The 15367-nt window shown below is 39.6% G+C and overlaps 1 protein-coding gene across 5 annotated transcripts in view; it reads left to right on the top strand.

Annotated features, from left to right (window-relative positions):
* Window positions 1–15367, top strand: part of ERBIN (erbb2 interacting protein) — a 516286-nt gene that overhangs the window by 238072 nt on the left and 262847 nt on the right. For all 5 annotated transcript variants that reach the window (XM_033930041.1, XM_033930031.1, XM_033930056.1 and 2 more), the window contains one exon: window positions 2500–2556. In XM_033930041.1, the coding sequence (XP_033785932.1) occupies window positions 2500–2556 (57 nt within the window). The remainder of the gene's footprint in view (window positions 1–2499; window positions 2557–15367) is intronic.

Below are 15367 nucleotides of genomic sequence, written 5' to 3'. Positions count from 1 at the left end.
TAGTGACATAGCTGGTTTGATTTCTTCCAGAATTGATTTGTTAGTTCATCTGGTGGTCCATGGCATGCATAAAATTCTTCTCAAACACCAAAGCTCAAATGAGTCAATCAAATGAGTAGATCAGGTGTCCTTAAATACAGAGCAGACTGAATTTTAAGAATTGCAAATTATCCATGTCAAGCAAGTAAACAGTCCTGGTTGGGTAATTATATCAGCGGAGCCATACTGTCCTATGGCGCTTTTAGAAAAGAAATTAAGAGGATTATTTGACAAATTTATCTCTTAATCTGTGCTTTTATCTTTAACATAATTAATTTTACTCCAGCAATTATAAATTTTTAATGTCTTTTTTAATATAACAGGCTGTATTCATTTTCTTATTATTTTGTATTTCACTGATTGTCCAGTTTTTCTCTTGTGGAAACCACCTAGAATTCTTTTGATTAAGGCGGTATAGAAAAATAAAGTTATGTTATGTTATGCTGAGCAAGTAGTAAATAGCAATGATGGACAGTGAGAGAGGGAGACAACGTTGCACATGGGGGTGGAGGAGAGGAAGAAATACTGTGCAGGAGTAGGGAGGGGAGAAAGAGAGAGAATGATACAGGATAGAAAGGAGTAAGGATGCTTTACAATGGGAGGGAGGGAAGAGAAAAATGCTGGACCATGGTAGGAGGTACCAATGGATAGCAGCCACTTGAATAAGAATTTGCAGAAGTTAGGAAAGCAGAAAAAATAGAAACTGGGACAAACTTGATGGAAAAATAAATCTCCAGACAACAAAGGTGTCTGAAATATGTTTGCTTTGGGAAGTGTATATAGCAGATGTCTTTGTATTATGTTCAGAAGGAAATGCATTTCTGGTTTTATTTCTCCAGTTCTGAAGTACTTGCTGACCCTTGCTGTGGCTGGTGGGGATCCAAAGCACCACCAGCTGAGGACTTCCTCCAAAGGCAACCAGAACTTCCCTCCATCAAGCGTAGCAGTTTCTGGCAGCATCCCTGAGCCACTGAAGTGCTAGCATCTGTGACTCAGGGATGCTACTGCCGCCTGCCAAGCTTGGCAAAAGGGACCCCCTGTCCACCTTCAGAGGAAGTCCTCAGCTGACTTAGCTTGAGGGTCTTCATCAGCTGGAGTATTTATATTTACATTAGAGGTTCTGGCAGAGACCCATTTACAAAGTAAGCATTCTTTCCAATTAATAATTTGAAATTAATAAAGTGTCTTTGCTTATTTGTAAATGGGTCTCTACCAGAGCCTTTTATTCAGTAGCATAATTAAATGAAATAACTACTTCTGAAGTTTATGGGGATGGGCGGGGATGGAAGAGATTACTTTCAGGGATGGACAGGGATGGATTTGATTCTAGTGGGGATGGGCAGGGATGGACTCTATTTCAGTGGGGATGGGTTTGCATATGGTGGAGGGGAAGAGACATGCATGGAGAAGGAGAAATGTTGGACATAGGGTGGAGGGCAGGGAGAGATGGTGCATGGGGAGAGAGAAAGAAATGTTGCACATGATGAGGGAAGGAAGGGAGAGATGCTGCATGGAGGGGAATAGAGAGGTTTGACCCAGGGCATAAGGCAGGGAGAGAGAGAGATGGTAGACAATGGGAAAGAAATAGTAATATAGGATATATGCAGTGGAAGGGAAGGTACAGAAATGGAAGATAGATGGTGAGCATGGAGAAAGAAGAAAACATCAAATGGGCAGGAGATCCTGGCAAGTGAGTTAACAGAAAACAAACAGAAATCAGCCAGGGACCAATATGATTTGAATAATAAAATGACCAGACAACAAAAGGTATAAATAATAATTTTATTTTTTATTTTGTGATTACAATATGTCAGATTTGAAATGTATATCCTGCCAGAGCTGCTGATAGACAACAAGCATGAGCTAGGACCTAACAGAGAGAGGAAAAGACTATTTTGTTTACACCACAGCACTAGCATGGGGTTGGAGAGAGCAAAAGGGGATGGGGTGGGTGAAGAGGCTGCAAAATAAACCCGTCATGATGTTTGAAAAACACCCAATTGGTCAGGAAAATTGAATCAAAATTATTTTCCCTGAATTGGGCGGCACTATTAGGGAGAGCTGCTGGTGACCTTTTTGAAGAGGCAATGAGCAAGTGTGGCAGCAACAGGGGAAAGAAGTACATTCCTACAGGAGCCCTGGAAAAATTAATTCTATCCCTGCAGGATCTCCGACAGCCTTTTTCCATGTTGCGCTCTATAGTATCGACCACATTTTAGTGCTGCTTAGTAAAGGGCCCCAAAAATATTTTCTTACCTTCTGCTAATGTCTTTCTGTGCTTCTTCTATTTAAAGTGCACATTATTTTAAATTCTTGTTGTTTTTATGTCAGAACCTTTCTGCCCTTTTAAATGAAAAAATAACTTTAACATTGATATTTTAGAAAATATTTAGGAGTGTGTTCCCTCAGAATTAGCTGTGGGTGATAAAGTTTTGATTAAGACTCTTGTTTTTTTCCTAGGTTAACTAAACTTCAGATACTGGAATTGAGGGAAAATCAGTTAAAAATGTTGCCAAAGTAAGTATAAATATTGAATAAAATGTTTACTTTTAACTTAAGATGAGATCTGTTTATTAAAGTGAGTTAAGTGCAAAACTTACTGTGCCTTAAGTGCGAAGCCTGTGTGGTAAATGCATGGAATATGGCCAGTATCTGACCTGCATTTCAAGGCAGGCACTTACCACTTTTAAATGGTAGTAGTATCACAAGACTACAGTACTACTAGGGGTAATAGCTGCCATTTTAAATTCACAGCCATTATCGGGCAGGAACAGAGGGAGATAGCCCTTGCTCTATCCACTGAACTTTCAGAGCAACTCATGGGTGACTCCCACGGATTGTAGATGAGGAGGGGGATCTTCTGCTTGGGGGGATGGTTTTTTGTACTTAGGAGGATGAAATGGTGTATCTTCTGTACTAAGGCCATGATACCTGGCTGCAGATAACATGGCTACACTTAACCACACTTCATGAGGTGGCATCAAGTGCAATTGTACTATTAACAATGGTGACAAGATTACATGCGGTACTTCTGGCTAGTTAGTAGTTGGTGCCATCCACCCCCCATCAATGTCTACAATCTGTCCCTAACAGTAATAAGCATTAAGTGTGGGATTTTTATCATGCTGGCTAGTTTGTGTGTAGTGGCCATTAGCATGGGTATATGCTAACGGCTATCATATGAGAATACCCACATACTAGGATTGCCCAGAAAAAACCCCATACTAGGATTATCCAGAAAAACTGTGCGAATTACTACTACAACTACTACTATTTATTTCAAGTTCAATTTATTTGATATACCACAAATATAAAACCGAGGTTACAATATAAAATAATATTTATAAAAAAATAAAAAAGGGGAGGGAAGACGGACAAAATGATCAAAATTGGAGACATAGGGAAAGGAGAAGAATGGGTTAGTTACAATAAAATCAAAAGAGTGGAGAAAAGTAAGGAGTGAAACGTAGAAGGTAGGGATCAAGCGCTAGGCATGTATGATTTCCGCCCATGAATGTTTGATTTCTGCCCAATCTTATGAATGGGGACATCAACTGTGATTTGTATATATATGATTCTTGAACACGAATGGATTGAACTGTGATTTGGGACTGACTCGCATTGATTTTTGAAGAAAAGAAAAATAGAAAAAAAGCAAACACTCATTTTTTACATTTCTTGCATTTTAGCATTTTGCACTTTCTTTTAATTAATTGATATTCGTTTGAGGGGTGGGGCTTTTTGAGTCACTTTTTGCCCCTATATTTTCCTCTCAGTTTTTCACCTTGCATTTAAATTATACAAGAGACAAATAATGTATGCGGCAAAGCTTATTTATGTTTTTTCTAAAACCTGGTGATGGTCACCTATGAGCTTTTGTCTGGGGCCGGGAAAGGTTATCGATATTGCACATTTAGGCCCATACTGAAGTGTCTTTTATTTATTTATTAATCATCCTTTGACTATTTTTTTTTTTTTTTTTTAAATAATTCTTTATTCATTTTCAAAAATTACATTAAGTGTTAAATATTTTCATTCACAGTAACAATAAATACATTACTTATAAACAATCTTTGACTATTTCTGATTGTTTGTTGCTGGTGAACACCCTTTGAGCGTTTAATATAGGGTCCTGCCATTATATTTTTGTCTTTTTGATTTCTGCCTATGCATATTGGAATTTGATGGAAATGCCAAAATAAGGTAAATTGCCCACAGATTATGCCTGGAGACCAACGAGAACATTCAGTGCAGAAAAATGCCGGAGAGAGGTATTGTGCCTCAACTGCATATTAAATGTTGAGAATAAGTTACTATGTAGCAGATTATGAGCAAAATGCCAATGAGAAATAATAAGCCTTTAGTTGCACTTTGAATGTCGGAAATTAGCTTTCAGTGTGAAGATAGTAAGGTAAAGAATTCCAAAGAGTGGGAGGCATTACAGAAAATGAAGAGTTCCTATGAAAATTAAGAAACAATTGTCAAAATGATGGGACAACAAGTAACTGTTGTTGAGATGAATGAATGGTTCTTTGCGGAGAGTATTGAACCAAGAAACTGAACAAGAAAGAAGAGTCCACTTGATAATATTGTCGAGAGAGAATATTGTATTTAAATGGGATGCGATATGAGACTGAAAGGATTTGCTCAGTTTTTAAGTAGTGGAGTGACATGATTGAACTTGGAACAGCGATGAAGTAGTCTAACCGTGGTGTTCTGAATTTCTATAGTGCTACCAGATGCTCACAGCGCTGTACATTAAACACACAAGAGACTGTCTGCTTGAAAGAGCTTACAATCTAATTATGAAAGACACACAGGACAAAAATGGTGAATCAATATATGCTGCTCATGTAGGTAAATACAAAAGAAGAAGAGGTACAGAGGGTAGGAGGGTACCGAAGAAATGACAGACAAATGTGGAATTTAAGTTTTCCCCATGAATTTCATTGTTCTTGATTAGAACATTTTTAAAAAAAATTTTTTTAAAGCCCATTAACAGTGAAGGTGTTTAATGACACAGCCAAGTGAGGTTTTAAACTGATAACCGACTTTGCCACTGGCATCACCAAAGACCCAGTGCAGCATGATGCCTTGTTGCAAGAAGTTGAACAGCATCACAAGTTTTATCCTGACCATTTCAAGAAGACATTGAATACCTAAGTGTGTTTTTTAGTTCTGAAGGAAGAATAAGAAAACAAGAAGATGAAGTAAAAGAATTAAAGGTTGAAATGACATTATTAAATTATTGATTGGATAAATTGGATAAGGAATTAATTGAATTGTGTTTAATCCAAACTGCTGAGATTAAAGATATTATATATCTAAGAAGAAAGATAGAAATATTGGAGAATAATACACAAAAATCTCCCTCAAATACCTGCTGTAACTCTGAGGGAAATGTTAAAACGGTATTTCCTAGAAATTTTGTTGATTCCAGAGACATCAATTCCCCCTTTCCCCTTAGTCTATTATTTACCACAAAAAAAATTGCAGGACCAGCAAACTAATGATCAAAATCCAAAAGTAGATTTATTAGGCATTTCAACCATATTAGAGACATTAGATAAAGAAGTTGCTAAACCATCTACTTTAGTAGCTTTGGTTGCCCTTCTACCTGATAAATTTTGGATAATGAAGATGTTCTTCCAAAATAAACACAGTTTTCGGGTTTAAAAACTCTGATATGTTTCACGTGAGACTCAAAAGCGAAGAAGACAATTCTTGAAATTAAAACCTGGAGTTTTGCTTATAGGGGTACCTTTTATTTAAGATACCCTTGTTAAATGTGTGGTTAAATATAAATCCCTGAAATATGTATTTTTTTTAAACCTTCACACTTAACTGCATTTCTGTCCCTAAAGCTTCTCTGAGGGGTTTGAAGTTTTATAACTCTTAGAAATTAAATTCTGGCTCAGATGTTGGAACCTTGTTTTCCTGAGATTTTTGCAAGTTTGTTTTTCTTCATTCTAGCAATCTAGCAATTATATGTATTTTATTTTATTTTATTTTTTTATTATGTATGTTTATATAACAAGGATCTCAGTTATTATGTAGACTTGAGATGGATTAGCCTATGTATTTTCTTTCTAGATATAGACTATGTATTATTTGTTCTTAACTAATACTTTTCTGTACAAGATTAATTCTTGATATTGTATGTTTAAAATCAATTAAAAAAAGAATGTTTGAATGTTTGGAATCACCATTAGGCTGTAATATACAATTGGGAACTGTCTGAAATCACTCACCCATAGTTATCCCAATATCCCAATATAGTTTTGATAGATCATTAGATAGCCAGTTTGAGTATATTACTCAGAGAGATTCCATCTCAAATTCTCATTGATCCAAAGTTCATTTTGTATCAATTTTTTCTTTTTTTTTTGTGCAGCTAGAAACTACTGGTTTAGTGCAGTTGATATTTATCCCATATTTCGAATTTTTCTCATTTTGTCCAACTTATCTTTTAGTTGTTAAAAGGTTGATCACCTCTCCAACATGAATTCACATTTCACTTCCTTCTTCAGGGTTGAGGTGGCCTATCTGCACATTCCCATTTTTCTGGAGCACAGGAAGTTCTTGTGTTCTATGTGCTGAAAGCAACACTTCCAGTTCATAGCCTTGCCCTTCGGACCGACCACAGTGCCCTGCACCTTCACTAAGTTGATGGTGATTGTTGCAGCATACCTATGCAGAGCGAGTATACAGGTACATCCTATTTGGACAATTGACTGATAAGAGCCCAGTCTGAATCTGAAGGTAGAATGGCTGTGCAAAGAGTGATTCAGCTACTGCAGAGGGTGAACGGGATGGTCAACTTCAAAAAAGTCACCTAGAGTCGATACAAATCTTGGAGTATCTGGAAGTCCAGTTTGACACAAGGGAGAGCAAAGTGTTTCTCCTTGAATCCTGCAGAGATAAGCACCTGTGTCTGATATAGGAGTTTCAGAGCAAGACATCTCCGACAGCCTGACATTACTTGCATGTGCTGGGATCATTGGGTAACGGCTATGGATATGAATTCCTTGGGCAACAGTGCACCTGAGTCCACTCCAGAATGTGGTCTTTTCCAGATGGTACCCACAGAGAGATATGATATACAGCAGCAGCTACCTTGGATAGCAGAAGCATGTCCCAGCTTAGTTACATCTCGATATGGTTGATCCTGACGATGGATGCCAGCCTATACAGCTAGGGTGGACATTGTGAAGAGCATCCAGTTCAGTGATGCTGCTCCCCTTCTCAGAGGAAGTTGTCAATCACTGCTTGGAACTTCGAGCTATTCACCTGGTGCTTCAGGTATGGAGTACACTGAAGAGCAAAGTGGTACGAGTTTTTTTTCCAGACAACACAATGGCGTTAGCTTATATCAATTGCCATGGGGTGCACCAAAAGTGCTGCTCTATGCTTGGAAATCCAGATGCTGTTCTGATGGAGGAGTTCCATCTCTTGGCACTCTCAGTGGCACATTTGGCAGGAGTGGACAATGTATAAGCAGATCTCCTCAGCTGGAAGACTCTGTATCCTGGGGAGTGGTCACTATCTTTAGAAACCTGCATTGAGTTGGTGGGGATGCCCGACTTTTGATCTGATTGCAGCAGCAGCCAACGAGAAAATGACTTGATTCTTCATCCGAAGGTATGAGCCAAGAAGCTAAGGTTTGGATGTCCTAGTGCAGGGGTAGGGAACTCTGGTCCTCGAGAGCCGTATTCCAGTCGGGTTTTCAGGATTTCCCCAATGAATATGCATGAGATCTATTTGCATGCACTGCTTTCAAAGCATATTCATTGGGGAAATCCTGAAAACCCAACTGGAATACGGCTCTCGAGGACCGGAGTTTCCTACCCCTGTCTTAGAGCAACCTTGGCCAAAGGTAGGTCTTTATATCTTCCCTCTATGGCCCATGATAGTTAGACTTTTGCAAAGGACCATGATGCACCAAGGGCTGGTTATTCTAGTAACACCAGACTGGTTGAGGTGACTGTTATACATATCTGGTCTATCTGCAAAGGGATCAAGGCCTCAGACTTCCATGTCATCCGAGACTGCTCATGCAGGGCTCAATTGCCCTGGAGAATCCAAAATGCTTTGTTCTTATTGCATGGCTCTTGAGTGTATGGCACTATTGCACAAAGGATATTAAGATGGAGTTGTGTCCACCTTTCTAAGATATAGGAGGAAAGCAACTCTAGCCTCATATGTGAAATCCAGAAGGTATTTCCAAACTTGGTGCACTCAGACGAGTGAGGACCAAACTTGGCCCCGATATCTGTGGAGCTTGCCTTCCTACAGGAAGGACTGTTAAAAGGCCTAGCAATTGGCTCCCTAAAAGTTCAAATTGCTGGGCTCTTGTATTTTGAGCCTAAGATTAGTAAAAGCATTGTAACCGCACATCCAGATGTAGCCAGGTTTGTGAAGGGTGCTTTGTGCCTACGTACTCTGGTATGACAGCCTTTTCCAGTGTGGAGTCTTAATCTGGTCCTACGGGTGCTAGCCACAGCACCCTATGAACCTCTAGAGCAAGCTTCACTGATGATGCTACAGTCAAGATGGTGCTTTTGGTGGCAATCCCTTCAATTCGACAGGTGTTGGAATTGCAGGCATTGTCATTTAGAAATCCCTGCCTCAGAATTTCAGATTCTGAATAGTGTAAAATTGTGTACAGTACCATCTTTCTTAACTAAAGTGGTCTTCAACTTTCATATCAATCAGGAAGTGCAGTTGCCTGCCTTCACGCCCTCAGGATCGAGGAAGAGTGATAAAATGCTGAAATTATTGTATGTATGCAGAGTATTATTACAGTATCTGGAGATTACGAACTAATTTCGATTTTCATATTCTTTGTATTGGCTGGTGCTGCCTGGAAAAGTTGCCCAGCCTTGAAACCGACCATTTCAAGATGGATCCATATGGCCATTTCTTCAAGCTACAATGCAATCTATAGTTGGCTAAACTGAATAAATCCTCAGGGAAAATGTTTGGCCTTGAAAGAATAGAAACCTATTCAAAATATTGTAAATTAACGGACATCAGTATGAGCTCTCGGAATATAAATGGGGGATTTTTGAGCTCTGGCAGCAACTCATGGGTGACCAGCACCAGACATAAGTCTAAATAAGCACTGCCTCATACATCATTTAGTGCTGAAAGTGCAAACCACGCAAATGAATAAAGTGCTAAGAAATCAAGGTCAAACAGTCACACCAAGGAAGGAATTTAACCTAAGACTATGTAAACTCCCAAGAATCTGCCTTATGAATGCAATAAAGTGCAAAATACAATAAAGTGCAAAGTGCTGTAAAAAATACAAACTCGGAAAGTTGATAAAGAATACACTCTAGAATAAAAGAACCCCTCAAGATGTCTTGATAAATAAGTTCATAATATCACATAAACAAGCTATAAGTGCATAAGACTCTTTATAAAATTTCATGAAAGCCGTGAAATAGTATAATAAAAAAACATAAAACATTCATATTTCTTATAACAATTCATATATTCCTCAAAATCATTCATAATAATTCATAACAGTTCATCTATCTGCAAGCAGTTCATAATGTCACTTCATTTGTGAAACATTCTTGTTAGGAACCGCAATGCCCTGAAAAGTACTTAGCCAATCCTATTTCCAAAATGCTACCACTCGAGGAGTACTTAAACAATCCTGTTTTTTTAAAAAAGTACTGCCACTCGACAGAGCTCCGTTTCGTCATCTTTGTCGGGAGCGGGAAATACTTTGAGATAAAAAGGCTGCTTTGCTGACCTCATTGGAATAACTACAAGACGGCATTGTATCTTCCAAAACAGACCATATTTGTTTATTGGTAGTATAAAAAGTTACAATATTACAGCAGCCAAGGCATAGCACAAAAAAATATATAAAGTATTGTCAGTTCAGAATATACAACGGAGAGAAGAATTTGCACTCATATGCTTAGCAGGGGGCTAGCAGTTCCCCGTAGCATAAGTAAGAGAATCTTTCTCTGGCTTTTCTTAGAATGCACGTGTTTTTTATACAGAGAAATTCTTCCTTTGTTCCAAAAAAGGCCATCCCAGAATTCTAGTTATGTATTTCCCTATTGGTACATAAAAATAATGTACAGCTAACTCTTCCCTATCGTCCACGCCTCTCTCTCACCTCCACACCCCCCCCCCCCAGTAAAAGGGGGGCCTTACAGAAACAGAGAACTGTTGCTGAACTCTCATCTTTCAGCACGGAGACTTGCATCTACTAATTAGAGGTTTTACAATTCTATGCATATTCGAGTTGGTGTCCTTGTAAGATGAAAAGTTGGCAAAGAGATGGCCTTTCAACAATCCAGCTGTCTGGTTCCCATAGCTTGGTTCAGAGACAGAGAGTCCATGGTTTGGTACCAAGTTCTTTCATCTTGTTACACTCACATGAGCAGAGCTCCTTGCTCATTATAAATGGTTTATGGCTTTTTAGGGTGTTTGGCATATGAAGTCATACAGCAGTGATAAGAGTCCAGCAGGGCCTTGAAGAGATAGACTCCCAACAGGGAATGAAAACAAGAACATCATTGCTGGCATTGCAAAGGCTGCAGCTGTAGCAAGGTACACAGGCTGGGCCTGGCTATGGAAAAATATAGGTCTGAATATAGGTCTGTAGTGTCCAGTTGAATCCTCCAGATGTCCAGTATATACATGTCAACTTAAATTAAATTTGACAGAAAACTATTCAAAACTGTCGGCTCTAAATTCCAAAGCGTGAGAAAATTTAAGCCATCGCTGCAGAAGAGTTAGAAAAAAAGGATCCATAGGGTTATACTCTTTTTGTGCTGGCATTTCTTCAAGCTACATCCATAAAGGTGCATTCCCACTCGAAGTGTAGCTTGGGCAGAATCTTCAGCAGTGTCTGTGGAAATTGGCAGTGTCTCTGGGCTGTAGAGCGACCACATGGTCCTCTTTCTGTACGTTAACAAAATTTTACAGGGTGGACATAGTGGCCATAAAGGACTCCGCATTCAGGTTCATCTGTCCTGGCCTAAATTCAGGGGACTGTTTTGATATGTCCCACAGGTTCAGGAGTAACGTATCTGTTACACTAGAAGGAAAAATTAGGTTTTTACCTTGATAATCTTCTTTCTAGTAGACACATTATTTCTGATGCCTGCCCTGTCAGATGTTGATTTGCTTGCTTACTGCCTCGATCGTGCTGGGGAATCTGGATGTCTTGTTTCTTTCCTTTAACCAGCATTGACAAGGATAGAGGAAGTGACAGCCGCTTTGAAGAATCTAGGAGGTATCTGTAGAATCTCCCACACTTAGTGCAGGTTGCACTCCAGTTGTTGACTTGTTTTCATCTTATTATGATTGCAAATGGTTATGTTTTGTTTATCTATGTTTAATGATATGAGCAGAACAGGCATGTTTCTCAGAGTGTACCCTCCCTATTCTATTTCCTCTTCAGAGCTGACCATCTGCTTTGGTACGAACTGAGGAATTGGAGGACAAGGCCAGACAGATGGGAGGTAAAGCAAAAGAATGCTAATGAAGCTCTCTACAATAATTTTTGCATTAAGATTGACTAACCACAGGTTCAGGAATAGAATGTCTACTAGAAAGAAGATTATCGAGGTAAGAACCTAATCTTTCCTTTTCCACAAAAAAATGCAGATATTGAAGGTTTATTTAATAAAATACTGCTAGAATTTTTGCATAAAATGTCTTATCAATGTATCATTGCTTGAGTGTGAAAAAGTTATATCTATAATGCAAAGAATTTGCTCCATTAGGCAAAAATAATAGCAAATTTTAAGAAAAACAGCTTTATGTAATCCGTGGCTTTCAGGGACCCCAGGATGGGCTTTAAAAAATGTTTTACATTTTTTTCCCCTGATCAAGTACAATCAAATTCATGGGAAAAACTTCAATTCACACAGTTTTTCCAACTTTAGGTTTTTCTGGACAATCCTACCCACATTAGCTACTTGGCACAACTTAGTAAGCATTTCCTGTAGACATGTAAACATTCACAGTGCAAAGAGTACATACAGCTAACTTAATAAGCTTTCCAAATCATTTTCCCAAGGTCAAAATACAATAAAAAGATATAATGCATCTGGGCTTTAGAAATATACAAGGGGCATCTGAAAAGTTCTCAGCCCAGCCAACAAATTTGGGGTAGTCTCCATCAAGGATTATACTCTTAGTCCAGCGATTTTTCACTTTTTTTTGTTCCGTATTTTTTTGACGAACAAAAAAGTAGAAAATCACTGGACTAGGTATACAGCCTTCAATGGAGACTGCCTCAAATTTGTTGGTTGGGCTAAGAACTTTTCAGCAGCCCCTCATGTGTGGTGATACTGGGGTAAGAATATACTGGTTGTATTTGTATTTATTTATTTATTTATACCCTGCCTTTCCCAAGGTGGGTCCAATAGAATCACATACAGTACAACAAATCAAACATGAATAAAAAATACTGATAATGTAAAGCCTCCTAAAATTACAGAGAGGCTTACCAGCACCTTGCATCAAAAAACTATAAATCAAGTCCCATATTTCATCTTACAGAAGAGGTATTTCTTCAACATTTTCTTAAAACTACTCAAACATGTTTGCTGTCGTAAATATCCATGTAGCTTATTCCACTCCTGAGGACCCATACACAAAAATATGCTAGCTCTAGACCAGTGGTTACCAAACCCTGTCCTGGAGGACCACCAGGCCAATCAGGCTAGCCCTAACGAATATGCATGGAGCAGATTTGCATGCCTGTCATGTCCATTATATGCAAATCTCTCTCATGCATATTAATTAGGGCTAGCCTGACAATCCGATTGGCCTGGTGGTCCTCCAGGACAGGGTTGGGAACCACTGCTCTAGATACAGTTATTCGCAGCTGTTTCACTTTGGAATATGTAGGCCATTGTGAGTTACCGAGCGCAACTTGCACTGTGGTTCATATGGCAGAATGCTATCCATCAAATGTTTTGGTGCCTTATTGTGTATAGAAAGATGCACCATGACCAGGTAATTTATAAAGGATTCGATGTTCTAATTTGAACCAATACAAAGATATATAGCATACTCTTTCTTAATTGAAACAGAGTTCGAACAATCACGCTTTGGACTACCTGCAGCACTCAGTGCTGATGAAGGTATACCCAGAAGCACCAAATTGCAGTAGTTTAAGTATGATAATATGTAAGACAGTCCTAAACATAGAGGCACACAAATGTGGGCGCAAACTGTTCAACAGACTCAATTTAAAAAACACCTTTTTTACCACTGCACATACATGTCTCCTGAACGTCAGACAAGAATCTAGTAAAACCCCTAAGTGTTTTACCTCTGTGGATGTTGCAACAGTAGTGCCTAGTAGGTTGATTTTATCAGGAAAAGCATATCCTGATGAACGAATAAAACATATACCGTATTTTTCGCTCCATAAGATGCACTCTAGATTTAGAGTAGGAAAATAAGAAAAAAAATTCTTAATCAAATTGTGTACTAACATATACCAGGCTCTGCACCCAGCACCCTCACTCCTTTCCAGGCTCTGCACCTTGTCCCCCTTCCCCTGCTAATTGTAGTGCAATTTTTCCTTTCATTTTTCATATATACACAGCAGATACAAATTCTCAAAACTGACACATTTTGATCACTAAATTAAAAATAAAATAATTTTTCCTGCCTTTATTGTCTAGTGACTGTATTTTTCGCTTCATAAGACGCACCCTAGATTTAGAGGAGGAAAACAAGATAAAAAAATTCTGAACCAAATTCTCCTTGCCAGGCTCTGCACCCTGTCCACTCTAGTTAGTCCCAACCGACTAACAATTTTTACACCTCTCCTACCTTTTTAAATCCCTTCCCAGTACCTTTCATTTGTATTTATACATGCCTATTAAAACATTTCAAGGCAGTTGACAAAAGTGAACTTCACTAATACCTCCTATTATTATTTTTTTAGTATTGACTTTAAAGTCACCTTGTTTGTCACGGTGGGTTCCTTCTTCTTCAAGCCCTGCACCCCGATGGGATGCAGGAGGAAGAAGAGAAATAGCAGAAACCGCAACCGCAGCAGCCCAGTACTGCTCTCGCCCTTCATTTTTGCAAAACCCAGAATTTAGGGGTTCCGGGAAACTCTGGCCACATGGAGCTACCTCTTTGCATATGCACCTCTTTTTCATTTTTTTAATTTTTTTCATCCTCTTCCTCCTGCTCATGACTGACACGGCGAATGAGGGGGGTAGGGGGGTAACTTGGGCAGAGGTCCCGAAGTCGAGCAAGACCCCTGCTGTTCATGCACCAGCGGCTAAAGCTTTACTGCTCCTCGCACCAACAGAAGGCTGACATGCACGGACCAAGGCACAGCTCAAGCCCAACGGCTGGGATGCTGACGCCATGACCAAGCACCTCACCTCTACCCACCTCCCATTGGCTGCGGAAACGAAGTGTACGGAGATGGGAAGTGGCTGAGCCTCCTCTATTTACCCAGCTTCTGGTGTGAAAAATCATGGTGCGAGGGGAGCCTGGTGCGAGGAGTGGAGATCAGGAAGGAAGCGAGCTGGGGGAAGCAGTGTATGAGCAAAAGGTGGAAAAGGAGTTTAGTAGGCTGCCAGGGGAAGGGTGAAGAGTAGGTATTGGTTCTTTTCGGTTTATTACTAATATCAGCATAGTTTGCTTATTTTTCTTTGGGGGAGGGGTGGTAAAAAGGTTACGGGGGTGGTAAAAATTTGTATCTTCACTGCACTGACATTCCACCCACTTTTGGGGGGAAAAAAGTGCATCTTATGGAGCGAAAAATACGGTAATTAGTTTCTAGTTAGACTTCCTTCTGACTGTGCATCCAAAATTTCTTTCACAATTCAGTACCATCTCCTTTGGGTCCAGGTCTCTATCTCTTTTCCCTCTGCTTACCCTCCCCAGATCCAGTGTCAGTTCTCCTTTGTACCTACCACTACCTTTGTTCTAGGTCTCCCTCTTTCTCCCTCTTCTATTATGATCTTGTATCTCTGTTCTTCCTCAGGGTCTCTCCCCCCTCTATCTCTTCTGTCTGCACCTCCCATAGTCCAGTATCTGCCTCATGTCTTTCCCCTTTGGTCCAGGCCTCTTTATCTCTGTCTTTCTTCTGCTTACACCCCCATCCCATCTCTATGTCCAGCATGTGTTCTCCTTTCTTCCAGGTCTTTCTCTGCTTTTCTCTCTTTCTCTTTCTCTCTCTCCTTCCCTCCTTCCTTCCTTCCTCCCTGGTCCAGAATCTTTCTACCTCTCTGCAGTCTCTCTCTCTCTTCCCTCTATATGCCCCCAAGTCCAACATCTGCCCCCCCTCTCTTCTGCCTCCCCTTTGTTTCAG

This window comes from Geotrypetes seraphini, chromosome 1 (genome assembly GCF_902459505.1).
Source record: "Geotrypetes seraphini chromosome 1, aGeoSer1.1, whole genome shotgun sequence".
Taxonomy (NCBI): Eukaryota; Metazoa; Chordata; class Amphibia; order Gymnophiona; family Dermophiidae; genus Geotrypetes; species Geotrypetes seraphini.
This window is presented reverse-complemented; position numbering and strand designations above follow the sequence as displayed.